Genomic DNA, 27,221 nt, shown 5'->3' on the forward strand with positions numbered 1-27,221 from the left:
CTAAGGAGTCTCACAAGATTCTACATTGAGGAAATTTCTTTTCAGTATATTTATGGCAACATTTCCAATCTACCAATTAAGGAAGAAGTATGGACTTCTAAGTTTGCAGATGATACCAAGAAAGGAATCATAGTAACCAACTTGACTAACCAGTGTACATTACAGGGTAACTTTAACTTGGCTTTGTTGCCCACATGGTCAAAGAAAAGCATAGTCGTACTTAACAGTTAAAATGTATTGTAATACAATTTGGACCATGCAACAAGAAATATCCTTACTAATGATCAGGATTTTGTCACTTTCTGATCATGCAGAGGATGTGGGTATTAGCGTCTATATCATATTATCGTACAATGTAAATAGCGAACGCTATTTCATCGTACCAATAATACTGAAACAACAAAATATCGAACAAACAGAACAGCAATTTTTTTCCCAGGGAAAAAATAAGCTGTTCCGTAAAAAAAAACAAAAAAAAAAACAAACTTAAAACACAAATTTAAGTGAGGGGCTTTGCCCCCAAACCACCCCACACCCCCTACTTAAATATACCAACTCTGAGATCGTACCATAGTGGAGGAAATGGCAAAGTCCAGAAGACGGCCCACCGGATTTTTTTTCCCTGGGAAAAAAATTAGATGTTCCGTGACTTCGCTATTTTGCCATTTCGACAGTATCAGAGTGACTAAATAGCATTCGCTATTTAGTTCATTCGATACTGTCATACAGACCCGGGTATTACTATATATAGCAGCCTGAAGTTTGATTTTAATGTCAGTGTCCTAAGTGGGAGCTATAATGACAGACAACTTTAGAAACATATACCATGTACCCCCCTTATTTAATATAGCCAACTTCAAGGTCAAGGTCACTGCATCATAAGGAAAACAGGGTCCCCTCAAACTTCCATGTGACTTCTCCCATCTCCCAGTCATCCTCTATGCTGGCAACATGGTCATTTACAGACCAAGTAACTCTCACACCAACATTCAATCTCAATTCCATTCAGACTTATACAAGCTCTACCAATGGCTTATAAACTACTTCTCAACCCTTCCTTTTTGGAACTCCACAGAAACTTCACCAAAAATCAGCTCTTTAACTATCCTTGGCTTATACAACCACGACATAGAAACATATTTATCTTCAAACACCTAGGATTGTGGCTTGATTAATCTCTAAGCCTCCATTTCCAAACAGATAGAATGAGAGCAAAAATAAACTCCCTGCACTTCAGGGCCACAAAATCTCCCCTCCTCTTCTATCTCAACTAACCAGAGCAGATATCTGCAAAGAAATTCTCTTCTCTCAGCTAGAAAATGGACTATTCATTTTCACATCCACTTCCAAGAAAAATGCTACCAAACTCCAGACATCTCCAACAACATCTTCTAATTCATAATAAACTCATCTCTTGGTAAGAATCACTGTATCACACTAGGAAAAGCCAAATGGCTACCTAAAAAACAAAGACCTAACCTGCTCTTAGGATCTAGACTCCACAAACTACTCTAACTCAACACATACACTTCCACTGCAGCTAAATGCCATGAAACAATGCCTCATACAACCTGAGGCGGCACTACTCACAATCCCTATCAACTCTCACTACCCTTAGAATCAAACTACACAGCACTACATCTTCATTCTCCTCTCAGTCCAAAGGAGATCAACACTTACTCAAAATTCAGAATGCAACTCAAAGCTTCTTCTAAGCCAAATACTCCTCCTTCAACACAAGACATCTCACTTAACATGCAGTCCTGCTTTCCTTTCCACATCTCTTCTCCTCCCCTTTAGAAACTAATATATATCTTCTACATTACATTCTGCTTGTTTACTAGAATGCACATATACTGTTTTTCTGTGTAGTTAATCTGAGCTACTCTTATGTTTACATTGCTACCTTTTTTGTTAGTGAAATGTTTTGCATTTCATCCAGGCCTGAGCCTGACATTGGTCAGTAGTGACCAGTGAACTACCCCAGTAAACAAATATAACTAAAATAAAATAAAACAGTATATTTGGGTTTTCACAACAGTGGACTTTGAACACTTGTCCGTCCATCCAAAAGCTATCTCCAAGTACTGTCTTATTCTCCATCTGGTTACTACAGATGGTCACTACAGTGAGGACTCTTGATCTGCAGTCCACTTTTCTATCACAAGAGAAACAAACTATAAACTGTAACTCTTAAGTAATTTTTCTATATGACAGTCAAAGACAGGATTACTTACCATTCTTAGGTCGTGCACACACCTCTTTAAGATACTCAAGGTGTCTGGTGAGCTGCTTATGAAGAGCCTTCTCCCGGATTCCCCTAGGATGAAGCCTCACTAGCAGTGTATCCAACTCTTCTGGAGACTTTATCAGCCACCAACCACTCCGCATGCCTAGAATTTAAACACAGAAAAAAAAACATCTGTTGCAGGACAAGAACTACTTCTGGAACATGAAATGTTTAGCATATTTTTAAAGAAATTAAAAGCAATATAAGATATACATTGAAGAAGAAAAAAAAAACATAAGGAAGGAGGGACAACAGGTACCAAAAACACAAACATTCTGGAATAACATCACAGAAGGATAAAAAAAAAAAAAAAGTGCCTTCCCAGTTTTTGTTTTGATGTGTGTCCAAAAATAGCCATATGGAGAAGCTACACCAACATACATATATCTCAGCTGCTGTGATTTATGATAGCACAATGATTTTTTTACTCCCAGATTTTGCCTCACTCCTCCTAGATTTACTAATTTTTTTGTTTAAGGAAATATAAATTTTCAAATTGTGGAATTAAATCTGTACAAAGATCGCTTCTCTGTGACTGTATAGGGTCTACAACATAAAAACACCAAATTTTGAACATCTTTTTCTAAACTGTCTGCTATGATTTTTGTAAACAGTTTGTTTGCACTGTGTGTAAGTCATCAGCCCCTTCCCATCCAATCAGCCAATTCTTTCTCCATTAAAGATGCGAGGGTCATCCAGGTGGGCCATCATTAAGGCAGCTATTACAGATGATTCAGGTTTTAACCTTAAGTGATACACTCTGCAGTTGTACATCAAGAGCATATGGGGGGAATGTGCAATGGGAGTCAGAGATGCATCACCACTCACTTCTGCAACAGGTTGACATCAGCAGGATGCCTCTTCCTGGTTTTCCATTCCGCATATGGTAATCCAGATCAATGTGTATGTGCACCTGAGCACCTACACTCCCTTCCCCCCCGGATAGGTGCAGCCGTCCTTCCCTTTCTGTGCCATTAAGCTCTAAAGCGGCAAATCAAACCTGAGTCACCTGAGCAATAGTCATGCCTCTCTCTCTCTCTTGCTAAACCATGGTGCAGGCCCAGTGCTAGCATTTATAATACTCAGAAGTTGATAGGCACATTAATAAATGTTTTTTAACAAAGTTAGACAAGTCACGGAAAAAAAAGGGAAAGTAGTATACTTCCTAACAATGCACAAGGTTAACTATACAACCAATATGCATATCTGCATAAACACAAACACACACACACTTTTTATTAAAACCATCTTGCAAACCATCTATGAATAAACTTTCATCTAGAAGCCTAAAGTTAAGTAACATCAAAGTAAAACTTAAAAATATAAATATATGTAAATAACGCACAACAAATTAGGCACAGTAGTAGATATCAGACCCAGTATGATTGCAGTATCAGGGAAATGAAGGGATGGAGCTATCCTGCAGAAACAATCCTCTTATTTGTGTATCTGCTGTTACAGGGATTGCCTCCTAAACCTGCACTATGTACTGCATAACGATTATTTGTGCAAAAAAGACGTTTTGAAAGAGCACTGAGCAGTATACACCACTTGGTTCCATAAAAACAGCACCTGGTTTAAAGCACACCCTGTCTGAATGCTCAAAAGAAAAGTAGAAGCAAGGCACAAGAAAACCACTTTAATAGCCACACTGAAACACTGGTTAGCGCTTTCATCTCTCACCAAATCCACACGAGACTTCATCAGACAAATAACTTAGACACATATTCATTGATAAATACAATTACAACAAATCACATGATAACCTTTAAGCAAGATGCTTAAAGATACACTCTACTCTTTCATAAAAATAAGCCATCTAAAAACATTAATGTTTAAAACCCCTTCTTTTTAAATACATTAGTGTTTAAAACCCCTTCTTTTTAAATACATTATAAATTCCTCTCTGTTGTTTAATCCAGGCGGGAAGCACACATTTTGTTTCACCTGCCAAGCATACTTTAACCAACCCAATTCTTCTTCTATATTGACTATAAATGCTCTATTCTTTAACTTTTCCAGTACTATAAATTTATAATTGGTTTTACATTTCTTAACTTTATGTTTATGCATAGCATTTCTTTCGTCCCCTGCCTGAATAGCATATTTGTGTTCATACATTCGTTTATATAATTCTCGGGTTGTTCTTCCAACATAAAAAGCATTACAGTCTAAGCAGGTGATTAAGTAAACAACATTGTTCATTTTACAATTGATTAATCCTGGTACTTTAACAGTTATACTTCTCACATTTAAATAATCATTATCAACATATAAAAAGTTGCACATATTACAATTGAAAAATTTAACCATCCCACATTTACCTTGTAGTTCATAATAAGAAGTTATGTACCTACCATAACGTTCCATGTTAGTTGTCTTCTTCTCGCCTTCTTTCTTGCTGGATGGGTTCGGAGCCGATCCTCGGCTCCGACTCGGCCAATACTAAAAGCTCGAGAGCTAATTCCACCGGCTCGAGGCTCCCCTATATCCCACAATGCTAGGCGGTAACTACTCGGATCTCGTTTGATAGCTATACCAAGCAATCCTAGTCTCCATAGAATGGAGTAGGGAAACCCACCTCAAAACAATCTGCGTAAAGGAAAGGCAGACCTCAGTAAGGATAGAAGAGGTGGAAGAACGTGTGGGAATGACAACTTTCAGGAGAAAAACACAAAATGAATTTCAGTCGGTCTGTCCAGGCTTGGGGGAAGGAGGGTGGGACGCAAGAAAGAAGGCGAGAAGAAGACAACTAACATGGAACGTTATGGTAGGTACATAACTTCTTAATGTTAAGTTGTCAATCTCGCCTTCATTCTTGCTGGATGGGACCGCGCCCCTAGCACCTTATCCCGGGTGGCCTATCAGAACAGACTCTTGAGAACAGTGGAACCAAAATTGGCATGGCTTCTGGAAACCATGTCCAATTTGTAATGTGAAATGAATGTATGAGGAGAAGCCCAGGTGGCTGCTGCACAAATTGAATCTATCGGCAGCCTATCCTGAAAAGCTACGGATGTAGCTAATGCCCTAGTTGAATGAGCTCTAGGTCTTGAGGGGAGTTTTTGATGTCTGATCTCATAGATGAAGGTAATTGTAGAGGTGAGCCATCTAGAGAGGGATACTTAAGTAACTGGAAGGCCCAATTTGCCTTCCGCATATGACAGAAACAATTGATCAGATTTCCTGAATTGTTTAGTCCTAAGTAATATCTAAGTTGGCGATGAACATCCAAAAAATGTAGCTTTTGTTCCGACCTGTTTGAATAGTTAGGGAAAAAGACGGGAAGATCAATAATTTGGTTTAGGTTTATTTGAGAAGAAACTTTAGGCAAAAAGGATGGATTAGTACAGAAGGATACCCTGTCTTTGTGAAAAACTAAGTAAGGAGGACGACTGCACAGAGCATGGAGTTCGGATACCCTTCTCGCTGAAGTTATAGCTTCCAGAAAAAGTGTCTTCCAAGAAAGCAACTTCAGAGAACATGAAGCCGCCGGCTCGAAGGGGGGAAGAATTAAGGATGCCAGAACCAAGTTCAAATCCCATTGAGGCGGGGGAACTTTGATTGGAGGTTTGAGAAGAAATACACCCTTAAAAGGCTTTACAGAGTTTGTGAGCCATGATGCTAGACTCTGAAACACCAACATGAAAATTTGATATGGCAGCCAATTGAACTCTAATGGTTGATGCAGAAGATCCTAAATGAAAGAGTTCTGCTAGAAAGTCTAAAATAGACTGGATAGGTGCAGTAAAGGGATCTATGTTTTTTGATGTTGCCCAAAGGGAAAAACGTTTCCATTTGCTACTATAAATCTTCCGGGTAGAAGATTTATGAGAGGCTATTAAGATATCTCGGACCGAGCGAGATATTGAGGGAAGCCTGGCTAAGGTTGGAATCGGAGAAACCACGCTGTGAAGTTTAGAGAAGGCAGAGATTGATGCAGCTGACCCGATTGGTGGGTTATCAGATCTGGTACTGGGTCCAGATGCCAAGGCTGCTCCAAAAGGTAACGATGAAGAAAAGGAAACCATATCTGTCGAGGCCAGCAAGGGGCAATGAGGATCATTGTCACTCTCAAGGTGATGGCTTTCTGAATTAGTTGAGATATCAGTGGAAAGGGGGGAAAGGCATATAGAAGTCCCCGGGGCCAATCGTGGACTAGAGCGTCTCTGGTGGGATGGCCTGGTAACGGGAAGAGAGTGAAGAAGTCGTGACACTTGCTGTTTTGGGGAGTAGCAAAAAGATTGCAGCAAGGCTGGCCCCATCTTAGGAATACTTCTTCTAGAACTGATTTCTTTAGAGACCACTCGTGGGGCATGAGAATTGCTCTGCTCAATTTGTCTGCAATAACGTTGGATTTCCCGGGAATGTGCGTTGCTATCAGAAAACGCTGAGAAGAGATCGCCCATTGCCAAAGTCTGAGTGCCTCTCGACATAAAGGGTATGATCTGGTTCCGCCTTGTTTGTTGATGTACCACAATACGGACATGTTGTCCATTTGAATTGCAATAGTCCCAGTGGGAAGAGAGTTGTGAAGGGCTTGCAACGCTAAAAGCACTGCTCTCATCTCTAAGACGTTTATGTGCAAGTGGAACTCGAAAGGTTGCCACGTGCCCTGGACTGTCCTGCCCTGATAATGCCCCCCCACCCGATCAGGGAGGCGTCTGTTGTCAACGTGGCGACGGGGGGGGGGGGGAGTGAAGGGTCTTCCTTGGAGAAGTTGAGGTGATGTGATCCACCAAGACAGTTGATTCTTGCATGCTTGAGTTATCAATATGGTATGGGACATCGGGAGCTGTTGAAAGGACCATTGAGTAAAAAGCATCCATTGGAGGATCCTCATGTGAAAGCGAGCTAAGGGGAGAAGGGGAATAGCTGCTGCCATGAGCCCTAGTACCTTCAAAACCAGTCTGGCTTTGACTTTGTTGCATTGTAAGAGAAGGGAAACTTGGTTCAGAATGTCTGACACCCTCTGCTCTGTGAGTCTGGCTGAAAGATTGAGTGTGTCTAAGGTGGCGCCTATAAAGATAATAGATTGACAAGGCGACAAAGCAGATTTTTCGAAATTTATCGAAATGCCTAGAGCTTGGCAACACTGGATGGTGAAGTCCCTGGATAGAAAAAGCTGATGTCTGGTGGTGGCGGTAAGGAGCCAGTCGTCCAAATATGGAAACACCTGGAATCCTTGACGTCTCAAGTGAGCCGCGACCACTGCCATGCATTTGGTGAACACACGGGGGGCTGTAGTGAGACCAAAGGGCAGGGCCCTGAACTGGTAGTGACTGGCTCCCAGCCTGAAGCGGAGATATCTCCTGGAGCGTCTGTTCATTTTGATGTGGTAGTACGCGTCCTGAAGATCTATCGAGCACATCCAATTGTCCTGACCCAAGAAGGGTAGAATGGACTGTAGCATGACCATCCGGAATTTTGTTTTCTTGACAAACTTGTTTAAGTAGCTGAGATCCAGTATGGGTCTCCAGTCCCCTATTTTCTGTGGTACCAAAAAGAATTTGGAGTAGATTCCGGATCCTTGCTGGTCTGCTGGGACTGATTGGATAGCTCTTTTTGATAGCAGCTTTGAAATTTCTAATGCTGCTTGTTCCCTTAGACCGGGTGGAACATCTGGAAGGGATCTTTTGGGTTGGGTTGGGATGTGAATAAAGGGAATTTTGTAACCCTCGGATATGATCGACCGTACCCATTTGTCTTGAGTAAGGGAAAGCCAGGCTTTTGGGTACAGTGATAACCTTCCCCCGACTGCCTCCGATGGTGGACAGCCGGGCAGCCCCTCAGGGATGCTGAAAGGGTTTGTCAGAGAACATGTCTCTGCTACCCTGGTTTTGCGGACCTCCTCTGCCTCTAGGGCGGCGTCTATTATTATTCCCCCCTCTGCCTCTAGAGGGGAATCGGCCTTGTGCATCAGATGAGACTCCCTGGGATTGTTTGCGGAACCACATCTTTCCTCCCCTTTGACCTTTGGGATAGGGTCTAGAAGGGGTAGAAAAACGGACTCCTACAGCAGAGAGAGTCCTACCTCGCACCTGGTCAATGTATCCTTCACCTGTGGACCAAACAATGGTGATTCATCAAAGGGAGAATTGGTGAAGGACACCTTGAAAGGGTCCGCAAAGTTGCATCGCCGCATCCAGGCGTGACGTCGTAAGGCAACACCTGTGCCTGCGGCTCTACTCGCTCCATCTGCTACATATGAGACCAGCCGCATGGAGGAGTTAACGATGGAATTTAGGGTTGCCAACTGGGAGTTCATTGTATCTTTGAACCCCTCAGCTGTAGGATCCTTTATCAGTTCACCCATATCCTTGAGTAGATCTTTCTGGAGACGAGTAAAGTGGCATAAGTGGTTCAGCGACCGCATTGAAAAGGTCGCTGATGAAAACATCCGCTTGCCGTACCTGTCCATGGTCCTAGATTCCTTATTAGGAGGATGGACAGGAATCGAAGGATCAGCTAATTCCTTCTTTGTGGCCGCAGCCACCACCATGACATCAACAGGGACACCTTTGGATAAAAAATCTTTGTCTCTGGGGGCAGTAATAAATTTGGATGGTCTCCTCGGGGTGGGTTTCACTGAGTTCCACTGAGTCAGGAGCCGTCCAAGCCTTCCTTGCCACCACTTCCATAAGGGGGTCAAAGGGAGGGGACACCCAGGAGGTAGAAGAGCGAGAGCCAAACACCTCAAGATACACTGACTCATCCTCCGAAGGGTTAAGGGCTGGCCAGTTCCCCCTCTGTTTCAGGATTTCAAGGATGTCAGCAAAGGAGACATCCTCAGAGGGGGATCGAGGGCAACCTTCAGTTCCTCTAAGTCAGTGTCAGAGGTGATAGACTCAGGGGAGTCAATGTGCTTCCTCTTGCACTGCCTCTTCCTAGGGGGATCTCCTGCAGGGTCAGGAGAGGCCTCGGAAGAGGAGGAAATTCCCAATGGGGAAACTTGAGGAGTTGGCTCTCTGCGGTCTGAGACAAAGAGGTGAGTAGAAATCACCGGAGGCACTGTAGATGGAGGAGCTGAAGGAGCTGACTGTGGGGCAGAACCTGGTTCTAGCACGCTCCGCATGACCTCGAAGGCACCCCTGTCAGGCAAGGCCCGAGGCCCCCGCTCCGAAGAGACAAGGACCTCCCCCGGCACCAACAGAGATGGCTCCGAAGCCGATGTTGGAGCCGAACTCCTGCTTGAAGCCCGAGGAGGAGGCGGGGTCGGACAAGGGTCCGATGCCACTCGCCCCCTCGGAGCCGACGAGGGAAGCTCGGCGCCGAGATCCCTCCAAAGAGGAGATCGGAGCAGATGACGGAACCGAAATGGAAGGTATCGGATCCGACGCACCAACAGTCATGGCTCCGACAAGCCTTGGCTCCGAACTCGAAGGAGTTGGAGGAGGAATGTATTGGGGAATGGGAATAGCCACTGACTGGTGAGTTGGCCTATGCAGCATTTGGGCCAGTGCCTCCGACTTGAGAAGTCTACTCACCACCCTTTGCAAATCATGGTCTGATAATCTGGAAGACCGAGAGGAATGAGTTTTGTGACTTCGTTCCGAAAGGAGAGGGGATCCTGGCGCCGAATGCACGGATCCGAGAGAGGGGGATCTGGACCTCTTTCTCGATTGTGGCTCCGATAAAGGTATCGGAGCCGACAAAGTTTTATCAGCCTCGGCTCCAGCCGGAGCCGAGGTAACAGTATGGGGCTTAGAAACATCGGCTCCAGCCAGAGCCGATGTCGAAGCCGACTTAGATTTCTCAGCAGTCGACTCTGGAGCAGGAGCCAACTGTTTGCAAGTTTTTGGAGGCTTCCCCGACACAGACTGAGTCGGGGGGCCTTCAGGCTTTAATAAGCCCCGCAAGATGAGCTTATTCTTGCGTTCCTGCAGGACTCTATGGCTAAACCCATGACAAAAGGCACAAGAGTCCTGCAGGTGCAAAGGCCCCAGGCAATACACACAAGAAGTGTGACCGTCTGTCAGAGACATTTTCTGACAGCACGAGTCACACTTCTTGAAGCCTGAGACCTTATCTTTAGACATAATACAACAAGAGAGCCTAACACACACAAACACACTACAGACACTCTCTTTAGAAATAAAATATTAAAATAAATTTTAAGGTTAAAACACTAACACACACACACAAATCCTTACAAAAACTAATTTAGTAAAGGACTAGGGGGAGGGTAGGGGCCGAAGGCCTAGAACTAGGAAAAAAGGGAAAAGGGGCTTGACAAACAGGGGTCGATTTGTCTAAATTTTAAAATTAAACTGAAAAGTATTAAATTTAAAAAAAAAAGGGGTTTTTAGAAGTACCTAAAGGTAAAACTGTAACTAACCTGCCTGAGCCGGTAGAAAACGCACCTCGTCAGCTATAGCGGCAAACGAGATCTGAGTAGTTACCGCCTAGCATTGTGGGATATAGGGGAGCCTCGAGCCGGTGGAATTAGCTCTCGAGCTTTTAGTATTGGCCGAGTCGGAGACGAGGATCGGCTCCGAACCCATCCAGCAAGAATGAAGGCGAGATTGACAACTTAACATTTAGGATTAAGTTTAGACTGAAAATAATTTTTAAAGCTCTTTGCCCTATTTTGAAAGAAATTTAGTCCCTCACCTACTATAGATAATTCCTCATTATTTCTGAACAAGCTCCAATTTCTGATAACATTTTTAATAGCTTTGGAATAAGTGCTATTGTGAATGGCCATAGCAGTCTTGTAGTTGAACTCCTTTCTATTCCCATTACTAACACTATAGGTCCCACTTTCTCTAAATTTCAATTCTTCACTATATATTTTGTCAACATATTCTTTAGGGTAACTCCTATAAATCATTTTAGTACATAGATTATTTCCTTCCATTATAAAGTTTTCATCTTTCTTAGGTTACTAATTCTTTTTAGTTGACCTCTTACAATATTTAGCTTAGTTATTTCTGGATGCATGCTAGAGAAATGCAAATACATATTATTTTGTACTTCTTTTTTATATATCTTTGTCCACAATTTACTTCCTTCCTTATAGACTACTAAGTCTAAAAACTTAACTTCCTCGTAACTACTTTGGTGTGTGAATTTCAAATACGTACAAATACTGTTTATATAATTTATAAATTCATCTAAATCTATCCTTGTTCCTCTCCTCACCAAAAAAAAATATCTATAAATCTATACATTGTGACAATCTTATCTTTAAATCTACTTTCCAATATGTATAGCTGTTCCCATCCATGCACTAGGTGCCAATGCTGCCCCCATTGTTGGTTAGTATATAAATATCACTTCCAAAACTAATAACATTGTAAGATAATATTAAATCTATCATTTCTAATAAAAAACATACAGTACTAGCAGAAAACAATTTCGTTCTTAACAGTTCTAACCTGACCATATCCATTCCTTCTATATTGGGAATCATTGTATATAAAGATTTTATATCTAAGGTCACCATTAAATCTGCACTATTGACCTCTAGTGTACTTATCTTAGACAGAAAATCAAAGCTGTCTTTGATAAATGTAGTATTAGTAGGGACCACCTGCTGTAGATGTCTATTTACAAAAACTGACAAGGCCTCTGTTTTACAGTTGGCACTGGCCACGATCGGTCGCAGAGGTGGATTATCTATGTTTTTATGGATCTTTGCGTTCCAAAGATCCTACTTAACTTTGGGTTATGGTTAATTAAACTTTTTCTCGTGGTCTCATCTATTCTCCCTGTTAGAAATCACTCTTCAATACATGAATCAATCATTCCATAATCTTGCTTAACTTCTTTCATAGTAATTTTTTATAATAATTATCATCTGCTAGTAACGCACACATCTTTAACTCATATTCTTTTTGGTCCAGTACCACAATAGAACCTCCTTTGTCTGCCTTCATAAACAGCACATCTGGATTATTTAACAGTTTATCAAAACATTCCTTTTCAAATTTTAACATATTATAATACTTAAATTCAGTTGGTTTATCAAACATTTCAATTATTTGTGCCTCACGTATATTTAAGAATATTTCTAAGTCCTTATGTAGTGGTGGATTAAAACAGCTTGGCTTATAAAAATGCAACTTTTTATTATTGCTAACAAACAGCAGCCTTAAATTTAACATTTGAACATAACTTCTTAACTCATTGTCTGTAATTTGTTAGCTCTTTGTGCAGGTGCAAAGTTCATACCTCTACTTAGCACACAGCACTCAACATCAGATAAACAATAATCAGAGATATTTACAATTTAAAAATTTTCAGTACCTATGTTTTCAATTGCTGCTTGTTGCGGTTCCATTTCAGATGGCCCTGCCATTTCATCATAAACCCGTTTTTTTGTTGTTGTTGTCTGTTATTATTTTGTTGAATCCCTTTAGCTGTTACCTGGGCCCACGTCCTTTCTTTATTGTTTTTTCTTTGATAAACTTCAATCAACTGTTGGCCATTCGTACTAGCTGTTCTGGCTGTATTAATTCGAGTTACACACTCATTTCCCTCTTCACTAACAGACTTATTCAGGCCAACTGAATTTACAGGGCTACTCACCAGTCCCTCAAGATCATTCATACTTCTGGCAATATTGTTAGTTTTATTAGTTCTTTTGCCAGGCACTTCAGAGGCAACCTGAGTATTTTTGTTTAAGCGTTTAGATCAACGCACACTTCCATTATCAGCTGTTACATTAGTGACACCATTCTTGCTGTTTACTCTTGCGATCTCTCGCATATCTTTTTGGTTTCTTTTTGCAGTATCAAACCATATGCTGATGCCACACCCCCTTTATAGTCTTTATAGTCTCTCTCTCAAACTTCTTTTTACGATGGCTTATAGAGCCATTTAATTTGATCAGATTTTCTTGAATGGCACAGATCTTGGTGTTGAAATTGTCAGCTGACGTGACAGATTTCAGTTTAGAAAAAAGTTCATGCACTGTTTCTGCAATACGGGCAAGATTGATGTTATTAAAATTAAGCAAAATTTCCATATGTTGTAAGCCCGCCTTTTGATTCACTTCCAACCATTTGTCAACAAGTTCTTCAGGTAGATCTTTCCCCGCTGGCAAGTTACTGATTTCTTAACCCCTTTGGAACTCTTTTCTCTCGTATGCTGTTATAAACAGATTAATTGGCGGCGGGGGGGCTAAACATCCATTCAGAAGATCTTCACTGTTAAAGTCAGTAACCGTCATAGTTAGGTTATTTACCCCTGTTATATTTGTTGTAATGAACAAGCCTCCGGGTGTATCATTCAAGATACAACCTGCTGGTAACACTGTAAAGCTCGTTCCTGCTATCATATGGCTTTCCATTGCCTCAAGCTGCAACTCACAAAGAAATACAACCAAAAGCAGCAAGCTTAAAAGTCCAAAACCTCAAAAGAAAAACAGAAGCAAGGCTCAAGAAAACCACTTTAATAGCCACACTAAAACACTGGTTAGCGCTTTCGTCTCTCACCAAATCCACACGAGACTTCATCAGACAAATAACTTACACACAAAACTCGGACCGAAGCACAAAAGGAGGGGGAGTATCTATATTCATCAAAGATACCTACACCTCCAGGTTAGTGGCACTGCACGAAGCATCGGAAACCATCCATGTGCAACTAACAGCGGGCAAAACTGCCTTTCAGTTTGTAGCCTGCTACAGAACACCCTCCCTATTACAGGAACCCCACTTAGCATTCCTGAGAACACTGGAGAATATGAAGGTCTCTCCAAACACTATGTTATTGGGTGACTTCAACTACCCAAGCATTGACTGGGAAAACTACTCAAGCCCAAACACCCTCGCCCAACGGTTCCTTGAATTTATAAACTCTAACGCAATGGAACAACTGGTCACCACTCCCACAAGAGGGAACAACATATTGGACCTGGTCATCACCCACATGGGGACTCTATGTTCCACACCAGAGGTAAGCCCCTCATTGGTAAGATCAGACCATAAACAAATTTCCCTGGACATCCATATCCCGTCCCCACCCCCAGCCAAGGAAATCACTGTAAAGAATTTCTCAAAAGCCAACTTTGCACTTCTCAAGACTGAGGTGGAATCCTTCAAAGCCCCTGGGCCAGAGGATAATACAGCCCAATCCGCAGAATCCTTTACAAATGCATTCTATGAGCACCTGCAGGAATGCATGGATTGTGCTATCCCAAATAAAACCAAGACTCACTCCTCCAAAAATACGAGACCGGTCTGGTGAACCCCGGCCATAAATAAGCTATACAATAGAAGGAAGAAGCTACTACATGACAGAGCAAAATCCCAAAAAGGGAAGGCATCTCTGATCAGTATTAGCAAGAAACTTCGATCCCTCATAAAGTCATCAAAGGCCAGCTTCGAAAGAAAAATTGCCCTAGACACTAAAGATAATCACAAGGCCTGCTTTAGTTATGTCAGGAACATGGGCGGAAACTCCCAGATATGCTCTGAATTGTTGCATAACGGTACAAAATATACCGAACCTACAGACATAGCCAACATCCTGGCAGACAGATTCAGCGCAAACTTCTCCCCCCCTTCCCCCCCAAAGGAGCAAATGCCTATCCCAACTGAATGTAACCTCCCTGACATCACAGACACACAGGTGAAAGCTGCCCTCTCCAAAGCAAAAAAACACAGCATCTATGGGACCGGACGGTGTCCCAGGCTGTGTCTTACACGGGCTCCAAGAAGAACTGAACCCTCACATTAAGTCACTGTTCAAACTTAGCCTCACTAAAGGATATGTACCCAAAGAATGGCGTACAGCTACAGTGGTCCTACTCCACAAAGGTGGTGCACAACGGACCCCGGAAACTATCGCCCCATAAGCCTGACTAGTCTGGTCTGTAAAGCTATGGAGCGTATTATCATGGAACTCATAAACAAAGACATTGGGAGCCTCCAGACACTGGACCCTACCCAATTTGGCTTTGTTAAGTACAGATCTTGCCTCTTAAACCTAATTGATTTCTTTGAAACAGTTACCAAAGCCATAGATGAGGGCAAGGTAATCCACACAGCCTACCTGGACCTCGCGAAAGCCTTCGATACAATACCCCACTTGGGCATCATAAATAAGCTTACCAGCTTAAATATCAACCACTATATCACAAGATGGGTTGCAAACTGGCTGAGAGATAGAACCCACATGGTCAGAATCGCAGGTGCCATGTCCGAATCCAAACCAGTTACAAGTGGCATCCCACAGGGCTCAGTTCTGGGACCTCTCTTGTTCGGTATATACTTCTCTGAGGTTCAGGCTAACACGGGGAGATTATGGCTGACAAAGTTCGCAGATGACTGCAAACTGGGAGCCATAATCGAATCTCCAGCTGACACAAGCATCCTCCAAAAGGGTCTCACAGAGACGGATGCTTGGTGCCAGAGCCACGGCCTCAAGCTAAATGCTAAAAGTGCATAGTCATCCCTCTGGGAAAAACAAGGTGCCCACAAATTACCACATAGGTGGTAATCCATTAATCTGGAAGAAGTAATTAGAGATTTGGGGACCAACGTAGATAGTAATCTCTCCTTTGATAATCACGTTGCCAAAGTGGTTAGAAAGACCTTCTATATAGCCCACCTTATCACGAAAGGGTTCGCATCTAGATCAAGAGAGGTCATTGTGCCCCTCTACTCATCACTCATCAGGCCCATAATTAAATACAATGCCCCTTTTGGGATGTACCTTATCCGACACCTGCAGCAATTGGAGAGACCCCAAAAGTACCTCAACAAGAGGATCATGGGCTACAAACAGATGTCCTATGCAGCTCGACTAAAGAAACTCCGGCTCTACTCAGTTGCTTACCGCCTACTCAGAGGCGATCTATGCCTGACGTACAGAGCCATGTCAAACCCAGAATTAATGGACATACTCCACCTCAAAAAATCCAAGTCCCTTAGAGCTACACGCTCCAGGGACCTAAACCTCAGCACAAAAATAAATAGGACATGCTGGAGGGACAGATTCCTTTCTCAGAGGCTCCCCTCACTCTGGAATAGAATCCCAATTCATGTTAGACATAGCCCCTCGCTGACCCTCTTCAAGCGAAATCTGGACGCGTGGATGGGAAATCACAAATTCACCCCTGGGATCTCTTCTGTGTCCCTGCTAGACAGAGGCACAGTAAACTAATCTTAAAAGGGTACCTTCTGTGACCTACTTTACAGAGGCACAGTAGGCTAATCTAATGGGGAGGCGGAAGCTAAATACACTCTGGCTAGGCTTATAAATGCCCTAGGGCAGATAGCCTAGTACCTACCTATGAACCTATGAACACATATTCATTGATAAATACAATTACAACACATCACATGACAACCTTTAAGCAAGATACTTAAAGATAGACTCTACTCTTTCATAAAAAATAAGCCATCTAAAAACATTAATGTTTAAAACCCCTTCTTTTTAAATACATTAGTGTTTAAAACCTCTTCTTTTTAAATACATTATAAATTCCTCTCTGTTGTTTAACTCAGGCGGGAAGCACACATTTAGTTTCACCTGCCAAGCATACTTTAATCAACCCAATTCTTCTTCTATATTGACTATAAACGCTGTATTCTTTAACTTTTCCAGTACTATAAATTTATAATTGATTTTACATTTCTTAAGTTTATAATGTTTATACATAGCATTTCTTTCGTCCCCTGTTTGAACAGCATATTTTTGCTCATACATTCGTTTATATAATTCTCGGGTTGTTCTTCCAACATAAAAAGCATTACACTCTAAGCAGGTGATTAAGTAAACAACATTGTTCACTTTACAATTGAATAATCCTGGTACTTTAACAGTTATACTTCCCACCTTTAAATAATCATTATCAACATATAAAAAGTTGCACATATTACAATTGAAACATTTAACCATCCCACACTTACCTTGTAGTTCACAATTAGGATTAAGTTTAGACTGAAAATAATTTTTAAAGCTCTTTGCCCTCTTTTAAAAGAAAGTTGGTCCCTCACCTACTATAGATAATAATTCCTCATTATTTCTGAACAAGTTCCAATTTCTGATAACATTTTAATAGTTTTGGAATCAGTTCTATTGTGAATGGCCATAGAAGTCTTGTAGATGAACTCCTTTCTATTCCTATTACTAACACTATAGGTCCTATTTTTTCTAAATTTCAATTCTTCACTATATAGTTTGTCAACATATTCTTTCTGAATGCCACAGCATATCCTGTCCTACCCCCAAATGCACACCCATTTTATAATATTCAGAAAAATGCGTGGATGGATAACCATGTGGCAGCCTCATACATGCTCTGAACAGATGCATTGTTGAAGAAATGGCATAGAAGTTAATCCTCCCAAGTCAAAGTGCCATGGTACATAGCAGAACATTTTAAAACTGGCTAGTAACTTGAAATGGTTCTGTTTTGCCCTGGCTGACTGTACTTTTATTTCTAGAAGGAAACAGATTGAAACTGATAATACATCTTGTATTTTCTATGCAATACATCAAAGCCTAATGACATACATACAGTACAAAACTCCTTCCAGTTTATTTTTCTGTTTGAAGTAGAAAACAGACAAGTGAATGGACTGATTTAAAAAGACTTAAGAGAATACTTTAGGCATAAAGGAGCAATTTGTTTTTAAGGACAACCTTTACTTTTAGAGACTATAAAAGGCTTTTTTTATACATCAAGACCCAGAGCTAAGAAATTCATGTAGCCAATGTAACCTTCAACCATACAATTACATACAAAAAAACCCCATATCTTTCTGAACTATGAGGTCAGCAGAACTGATGTATACAAATGAAGGTAAGGTTAACTTCCCAACTAAAAAAATTAGACTTCAGGTAGAAGTCAGTGGATGTATATAAGGTCTCAAATGCATTTATTTATTTTATTTTTGACTTTGTTTACTGTGAAAGTTCAACTGGGTTTAGTTTTACCCCTTTTCAGAGCAGGAGCACCACATCGGTGTGTTTTATACAATTTTATTTGTCCTTCTTTGGAGCTCCATTTCCTGGTTTCAGCTGTTTTTACTACTGGACTATTAGTGAATTTTGTTTATCTACTGTTTTAAGGGGTGGTGGCTGCTTTAAGATTTTTGGAGGGAACTGTTATTGTGACTTGTTAATTGAACTATTGGGTGTATTTAAGACTGTTGTTTTAGTAAGTTGTTGTATATGAAGAAGTTCACATTGCTGAAAGAAAGCACTAATAAAGGACTTTTTGGATGTTAACCTAGTCCTTTTGTTTTTTACTTTTGGATTCTCTTGAATTACCTTTTGTATTTTGCAGTTTTACTGGTTCCATGGGTCCTGCCACAGTGCTTCTTTCATCAGTTTGTTACTATTAGAGTTGTGTGGTGGGTGGTAGCAGTGTGTTGGGTTTAGGAGTAGCTATCCAAGACTGAAAGTGACAACAAGAGAGAGTGGGGGGTGGAGAGCACTTGGGATTGGGAGTAGTTTGAATAAAGTACAGGCTATGTACCGAGAGTTAGACTAGTGGTAAAGCCAGTCTGTAGTACAAAATAGATGGAGGTTACAGAGCTAGCCTGTGATAATGCAGGAGCAGAGCCATTTGTCCAACAGGCAACATTTTATTTTTTTTTTTAAAGAACACAGCTCTTGGATTGATTTCCACTTTGCATTATAGGTTTTGGCTTGTGCTATGTATAGCAGCCTTAACTGTGTAGCTCTGAAATATCCCTTCAAATCGGGTAATCCGAATCTGCCTGTTCTTTTGGAAGAATCTGCTTGTCCCACTTGACTCGTTGTCTTCCCCTCCTCTTTGTTAATTGCTATTCACAACTTCTCTGGTTGATAAAAATATGCCTGACATGTACATATGATTAAAGGGACTAAAACATTTTAACTGCTTGTATCTTACTATCCATTATCTATATAACAGAGCTTCCAATTCATCAGTCTTGTATTATCTTTTGTTTAGTCTCTTCCCACATATCCTTAGCTGCCACACCAGAATCATTTTTAATCCGTACTCCTAAGTACATCATTTTATCATGTTCCCATAAATATAGATATTGCTGAACCAATTTATGTGTGGGTACATAATTTATAACTATTGCCTTTTTTAGCTTCATTAATTTTGTATCTCGAAAAGATCTGAAACTGTCTCAAAATGTTCCACAGAACTGAAATGTTCTTTTCTGGTTTTATCAGGTATAAAATAATATCACATGTAAACCAGCCCATATTTCCTTGACTAACAAATCAATTATATCCTTGAATTTCTGAGTCCCTTATTTTATTTTTTTTTGCCAGTGGTTCTAAATATAATGCAAATAACAAAGGTGAAAGATGACAACCCTGCCTAGTTCCTCTGCTCAAGCAGAAATTATCAGAGAGGACCCCACCCATTTTAATTTTCACCTCAGATCCCTCATATATCCTCCAAATCGACCTTATAATTTTATAAGGGAACACAAATGCTTCCATTGCCCTATTCATAAAGTCCTAGCTTATTCTGTCAAATACTTTATCTCTGCATCAAGACCCACCAACAACAGTGGCGTTTTCTTACATTCTGCTTCCCTCTGGATCATCAATGTTCTGTTAATGTTCAAATGTTTGTCTCCCCTCCACAAATCCACACTGGTCGATATCTATCAATTTTGGCATCACTTTTGCCATTCATTTAGCCATTATAGATATAAACACTTTATAATCATGGTTTAGTATTGAAATGGACCTGTATGAAGTTGGTTCTGAAAGAAAGTTACCACCGCTTTTCTTCCAGAATTCCAGTAATTCTCCTCCTCTTAAAATACTGTTAAACAAAACCTTCCAATTTTTATCATTTTTTTCCCCTCCTAGTTTCCAAACCTCCACAGAAATACCATCTAATCCTGGGGACTTTCCTGTGGATTGGTTATACATCACCATGTTTATCTCATCTCATCCTATCCTGTTAGTAATTGAGCCTCAACTACCTCTAACCTTGGCATATTTAAATCTTCCATAAACATTTCCATTTGTACTTTTTCTTGATTATCATATTTCTCTGCATTATCACAGGACCAAAGGAGGTACTAGGCTAATGGCCCTGGAGCCCTTACAAGCCTAGCCAATAGTTTATCCCCAAAAAAGAAATCTCAGTGAGCATCTGTCATTCCTGTCAATGAGGGACAAAGGTGTATCCCCTGGGACAAATTTGTGGTTTCCCATCCACTCACCAAGGTTGCACTTGAAGAGGGTCAGCGAGGTACTCTGTTTAACATGTAAGGGAAGTCTATTCCAGAGATGGGGCAGCCTCTAGGAGACAAACTTGTCTATCCAGCAGGTTTTGTTGATGTTGCACATCAGATTTAGTCCTTTTGGGTGGGTAATGCGAGAGGAGTTAGACTTACGGATATGGAGCACCTCTAGTAGGGCAGGTCTGATACTGCCTTGTAGGCAAGAAACAGATCACCTTTAGGAATCTGTACAATACCAAGTAGAGTAATAGTGATTTGAGCCTGTCCACATAGGACAAGTTTTGGTGGCCATGGATTCTCTTTGAGAGGTATTTCTGTGGCCTTTCCAGTTAGTGCAGGTGTTTGGAGAGATGCATACCAAACGGGATGTTACACTCAATTATACGCCTAATGATGGAGGAGTTTATACAGACTTTCATAGAATTTCCAAAATACTTCTAATACCTCTAAGGGATCCCTTGTTATCTTCCTTGTTGTAGGCTCCCTAAGTTTGACAACAGCCCTTTCTACTTTCTGTTGCCGGAGTCATTGTGCTAAAAGTTTTTCTGGTCTAGAATTATTACCAAAACCATAGCTGCTTAACAGCAGTCTTTCTAACCTCATGCATATTATCAAGGTAATCCCTTACTTTCTGTTTAGCGTTCTGTAGTTGCTCCTCTTCTTTTTCTTCTTGGGTGGCGTAAGCCAGGGAACCTTGTTGGCTAGGCTTACATAGGCCCTTGGGTCGATAGCCTAGTACCTACCTATGAACCTATGTGAGATTCCCCCTATTCTGCAATACTTTTTCAGTCCCTCTAAATAATTCTTACTTCCTAACCATATTTCTCTTTCTTTTATCTTCACCCTATTTTTTCTATTTTTAAACTCTACTTTAATTTTGTCGCATTCCCTAGCTATATTTTCAGAATAAATTTCTATCTTCTCTAATAGCGTCTGAATAATTTCCACTACCCATTCCTTCAGTTTCCCTCTTTTCAACAGATAGATGGGAAAGCATCAGTCTCATTTTTATTTCATTACCCTATGTTTTTATTTTAGTTATTGGTGCATGATCTGAAATAGTTTTCGGGTGTGTATCAAGACTTTCAATGAAATGCTCCTGTGAAATGTAAATTCTATGTAGCCTAGCACAGTTTTTGTATCTTGGGGAATAATATGTAAATTCACTCCAAACTCCTACTACTGAATTCACATCTTCCATGCCAAATATTTTCATAAATTATCTACCCTCCTTTGTTATATTTTCCCTTCTGAAACCCCCAGACATATTTTCACTGCTGCAAATCAAAGTCCACTCACCACTTAGATGCAAGTAATATTTCTTGCTGAAAGCTGATTATTTCCCCCAGAATTTTCTTAAGTTCCATTATAGCAGTTTTAGGTGAAATATAAATAAATGTCAGTGTAATCCTCTCCTCCCTTGACAGCAGCCCTTTAGCACTACAAATCTACAATTATCCTCTTCTATCAATACTGGAGCTCCTCTTGCAATTAATACAGTGGATACAAAAAGTTTACTCACCCCTGTTAAAATGCCAGGTTTTTGTGATATAAAAAAAAATGAGACTACAATAAATCATTTCAAAACTTTTCCCACCTTTAATGTGACCTATAACCTGTATAACTCAATTGAAAAACAAACAAATCTGTTAGGAGAAAAAATATAAAAAATAAAAAACGTACAATACGCTGGTTGCATAAGTGTGCACACCCTTAAACTAATACTTTGTTAAAGCACCTTTTGATTTAATTACAGCATTCAATCTTCTTGGGTAGGAGTCTATCAGCATGGCACATCTTGACTTGGCAATATTTGGCCACTCTTCCTTGCAAAAGCACTCCAAATCTGTAAGATTGTGAGGGCATCTCTTGTGCACAGTCCTCTTCAGGTCACCCCACAGATTTTCTATTGGATTTAGGTCTGGGCTCTGGCTGGGCCATTCCAATACTTTAATTTTCTTCTGGTGAAGCCTTTATTTTGTTGATTTGGATGTATGCTTGGGGTCATTGTCGTCTTGAAAGGTGAAATTCCTCTTCATCTTTCTAGCAGATGCCTGAAGGTTTTGAGCCAAAAGTGACTGGTATTTGGAGTGTTTCATAATTCCGTCCACCCTGACTAAAGCCCAGTTCCAGCCGAAGAAAAGCAACCCTAAAGCATGATAATGCCATCACCATGCTTCACCATGGGGGTGGTGTTCTTTTGGTGATGCGAAGTATTGTTTTTGCACCAAAAGTACCTTTTGGAATTGTGGCCAAAAAGTTCAACCTTGGTCTCATCAGACCACAACACATTTTCCCACATGCTTTTGGGAGACTTGATGTATTGTTTTGCAAATTTTAGCTCGGACTGGATGTTTTTCTGTGTAAGAAAAGGCTTTCGCCTTGCAACCCTACCCTATAGTCCAGACATATGGAGAATACGGGAGATTGTTGTCACATGTAGTACACAACCAGTACTTGCCAAAAATTCCTGCAGCTCCTTCAGTGTTGCTGTATGTATTCTTGGCAGCGTCCCTGACCAGTTTTCGTCTTGTCTTTTCATCAGTTTTGGAAGGACGTCCAGTTCTTTGCAACGTCAGTGTTGTCCCATATTTTCTCCACTTTTTGATGACCATCTTCACTGTGTTCCATGGTATATCCAATGCTGTGGAAATTTTTTTGTACCCTTCTCCTGACTGATACCTTTCAACAATGAGATTCCTTTGATGTTTTGTAAGGTCTCTGTGAACCATGGCTTTTGCTGTAGCAGGCAACTGAGTAAATGTCAGGAAAATCCTACTAGGACAGCTGAACTTTATTTGGGGTTAATCAGTCTCTTTAATTGATGGCATGTGCGTACCCAAGAAGATTGATTGCTGTAAATAAATCAAAAGGCGCTTCAACAAAGTATTAGTTTAAGGGTGTACACACACAACAAAGTATTAGTTTAAGGGTGTGCACACTTATGCAACCAGTATATTGTTTTTTTTTTTTCATTTTTTATATTTTTCCCCTAACATATTTGTTTTTCAATTGAATTGTACAGGTTATATGTCACATTAAAGGTGGGAAAAGTTTTGAAATGATTTATTAAGGTCTCATTTCACAAATACCTGGCATTTTAACAGGGGTGTGTAAAATTTTTATATCCACTGTATAAGTACTCCTCTCTCTCCTCTTCTCCTTTGTCCCAGGTATTCCCGCTGAAAAAACATCCCAAAAACCTTTCTTTATCAAATTCACATGTTCAGTTCTTTTCAAGTGTCTCTTCTAAATCATAGCTATTTGCACTCTACATTTTAATATATTTCACCATTCTTTCTTTATTGTATTTATTACTAAAAAAATTGACATTTAAAAACATTACAGAAAGCATCATTGTGCTAAAAAGTTATTATTCCCACCTTTTACGTATAACAACTTTTTTTGTTAAGTGTCTAATTCCATCTTTTGTATTACATCCGTACACTGTTTGGCAGGTTGGCCTTTTATACAGTTGTTTCTTGTCAAATCCGTATAAACATATATCACATCTTAAAAAACTTTTTGTTTTACTGAAAGCCCTCAAAAAAAAAATCTAACACCCAGTACCCCTTAAAACCTATTAATTTAATACTAACACACAAAACTATGTACATCTTCAAATATTTAAGTTTTACTCTCCTAATAGGAATATATGTACACCAAACTGATAGCCACACTCTCAAACTTGGGTTAACCTAAAAGAAAGGTTATCCATGCTAAGATGCATGGTAAAACATCTGCTTCTACAAAGTGCTGTCTGATTTTGTATAATCTTTACAGCTCTCCCAGCTGGGAAACCACTTGAATGCTTTCAGAAAACATTATCTCCTAGCCATTTCTCTTTATCAGATTGTCTCCATGGAGACATGAGGACCAGATACAGAACTGCTACTAGGCATACATTTATTTGCTAGAAAAAAATCAATTTATAATATTCAATGTTCTTAATCACTTACTTGCTTTTTCTTAAACTATGTTACCAGATCAAGGTAAGGGCCTCGATCCAGTCATTCCCCTATGTAACAAGAAAAAAGTACTTCAATTTTTCTTTTATCATGCTCTTTTGACCAGACATTTCTTCTTTATTTACAATGTAATGCATACATTCCTTGAAACTGCACAGGGAGAAAGGAAAAAAGAAGGTGCACCTGTTTACATTAGTATCCCAATTACACTTAAAATAACTGAGAAAGCTTTACTTTATAGCATGCAAAGAAAATCATGCACTAGAAAAATATCACTTTTAAGAAAAAATGCTTTACTTACAGTTAACTTTCTCCCTCCTTTCGCCTCTCCTAAGTATTTTTCTAAACATTAATAACATGAAGTATAGCATATGCTTTAGCTTCCCCTACAAGTTTAACATCAAAAAAGTCCAATATTTCCAGATTTTCTTGTTCTGTCATGTTTCACAAAATAATTATTGCTTTATAATCCTACATTTGTCAATTTCCAAGTTACACTTTTTACTCCTGTTCATCTCCATCTCCCAAAGCCTGTCTCTACTTCATGTATGACATACTCTCAATTCTTCTAAACAGCTCTTGTGCTTTTTTTCCCTCTCAACATTTTCCAATGAAACATTAGAAAAGGCTTTACTGGCACAGGCTCTCTCTGGTCTTTATAACCAGAAGAATAAGAATCTCCTCCTGTTTCACAGCTCACTTTTTGTTGTACAAACTTTAGTATTTCCTCCTTAGCATGTACTGCATCAAAAATGATTTTTTTCTGTCCAGGAAAGAATATTTTGAAGATGACTGGGTACAGCAGTTTGAATCTCACGGCAACGTTTTGACATTCCCTTATTAGTGGAATAAATTTACTCTTCTGCCTAGTGTACAGTGTAATCATTCTCAACAAACACTCTGCTCTCTCCCACAGTTTTGTCAGAATAAACTCCTTCTGCTGGTAAAATTCCATCTTTACTATTAAAGGTCTAGAGTGCTTTCCCATAGCCAGGCTTGGACCACGCACACAATGTGGCCTTTCGATTAACAACTCTTGCTGTGGAATACCAGTCCAGTTGCTTATTTGTGCTTTTATAAAATTAACAAAGTCTGTTCCTTCGAGCCACTCTGGTACAGCAGAAATTTTCAGGTTTTCCCTACGTGCTCTGTCCTCCAATTCTATTACTTTTTTGAAACATCTCTTCTTGAGCAGTCTCATATTCAGCCAGCCTTTTCTTCATTTTGACCCATGATTTTTGCAGTTTTATCAAAACATAAATCTGTTTACAGTTCCTTCATTTTTTTACAGCCTTTTGTTATTTGCATTGATATACTCCATCAGTATTTTGTTTATTTTAATCTGGTATGTGTGCAGTTGTCATATATTGCTCTAGGTTACTGGAAGTCATGTCTGGAGCTTGTAGTGTTTTTTGCTGAACAGCTGCAGTACTCTTTCCAGTCATTACTTTTTCCTCACCATTTGTAGCTGATTTTCTTTAAGGTCCTTTGTATTTCTTTTTTCCTGGCATCCAGGCAGCGCACTTACTTACTGAAATTTACCCATAAATATAAGTCAACCGGCTTTCTCTGCTGAGTTTCTGTTTTCACACTGGTACAGCTTGAATTAAGCTGTTACTCAATGTGTAGCCATATTGGAAATCCTATTTATTCATTCTAATCAGACATCTGAGATATACACCATCCGTAAAGTGGCTGTATTTGGTGCTGACGTGTGTTTGTGTGCATATGTGATACACTGCAGGATGTAATGACTTCCTCTGTATGTGTCTGTCAGTGACCATTTGGGTATTTGTTTTTATTTATTTTATTTCAGTCAGACATTTGATGTGTACACAGTCAAAAATGGCTGTAACTGGTGGGCACAATCATAGATTGTTAATACAGCTGACAGTCTAGTGTTATCATTTGAATCTAGTTAAACAGTCATGGATCTGGCTTGGTTGGGCTACTGTGTATTTCAGTAAAAGAAACTGAAATATATTAATATAACCACTATAATTATTATTCTTTTATTTGATCAAATTTAGACATCTGAGGTATATAAAGTCAATAAAATGGCTATAAGGATTAGATACCGAGCTAGTCTGTGGAAGAAAGTGGCTCATCCCAGCTGCTGTTTGATCACAGTTAAACAGTTCCTGATCTACTATAATATAACTACAACACATTCTAATTATTCCACCCACTCAGCTGCTTTCTGCAACCCCTTGCTTAGAAGTCACCAGCCATTACTGATCATATGTTTTCTAACAAACAATAGAATTAAAATTTTTATAGAAAATGACAGATAAGTGATGCTCTAACAAAAAGGTGAATTAAAGTATTTATTAGCATTTAAATGGTACATACTCTACACAAGACTGACAGTTTTCGCAAGCAGAGTAGAAGCATTCCCTTAACTTAACATAGTATAAGACTGTGGGAAAGAGTCTGTGTTCACATCAGGTGACCTAAAGAGCAGAGTGATGTGGATTTCGGGAGAGATAATAGAATGTGCACTTCATGGAGGAAAGATTCTGTGAATTATTCTAATTAAAGATGACAGAAAACAGTGGTGCAAATGAATACACATAGCATAAAAGAAGAGATGGAAATTAAGTAGAATATTTAAGAATCCAGAACATTTAGTCAGGGAGAAGTCAGCAAAGCATGCTGCTAAGTACAACCTATGCTGTATAACATCAGGTACAAAATCTGTTCTGAAATTCTGAATTATTAGTTTATAAATGTTCTCCATACAGTCTACAAATACATGTTTTATTGTTCTAGGTTTAGAAAAGTATAGAACAAAATGAG

At 39.9% G+C, this 27,221-nt stretch overlaps 1 protein-coding gene across 1 annotated transcript in view; it reads right to left on the bottom strand.

Annotated features, from left to right (window-relative positions):
• Window positions 1-27,221, bottom strand: part of BAZ2A (bromodomain adjacent to zinc finger domain 2A) — a 3,667,728-nt gene that overhangs the window by 985,649 nt on the left and 2,654,858 nt on the right. The window contains exon 23 of the mRNA XM_044083634.1: window positions 2,238-2,393. Within this exon, the coding sequence (XP_043939569.1) occupies window positions 2,238-2,393 (156 nt within the window). The remainder of the gene's footprint in view (window positions 1-2,237; window positions 2,394-27,221) is intronic.

This window comes from Protopterus annectens, chromosome 9.part0 (assembly GCF_019279795.1).
Source record: "Protopterus annectens isolate FY-2018-M chromosome 9.part0, PAN1.0, whole genome shotgun sequence".
Lineage (NCBI taxonomy): Eukaryota > Metazoa > Chordata > Ceratodontiformes > Protopteridae > Protopterus > Protopterus annectens.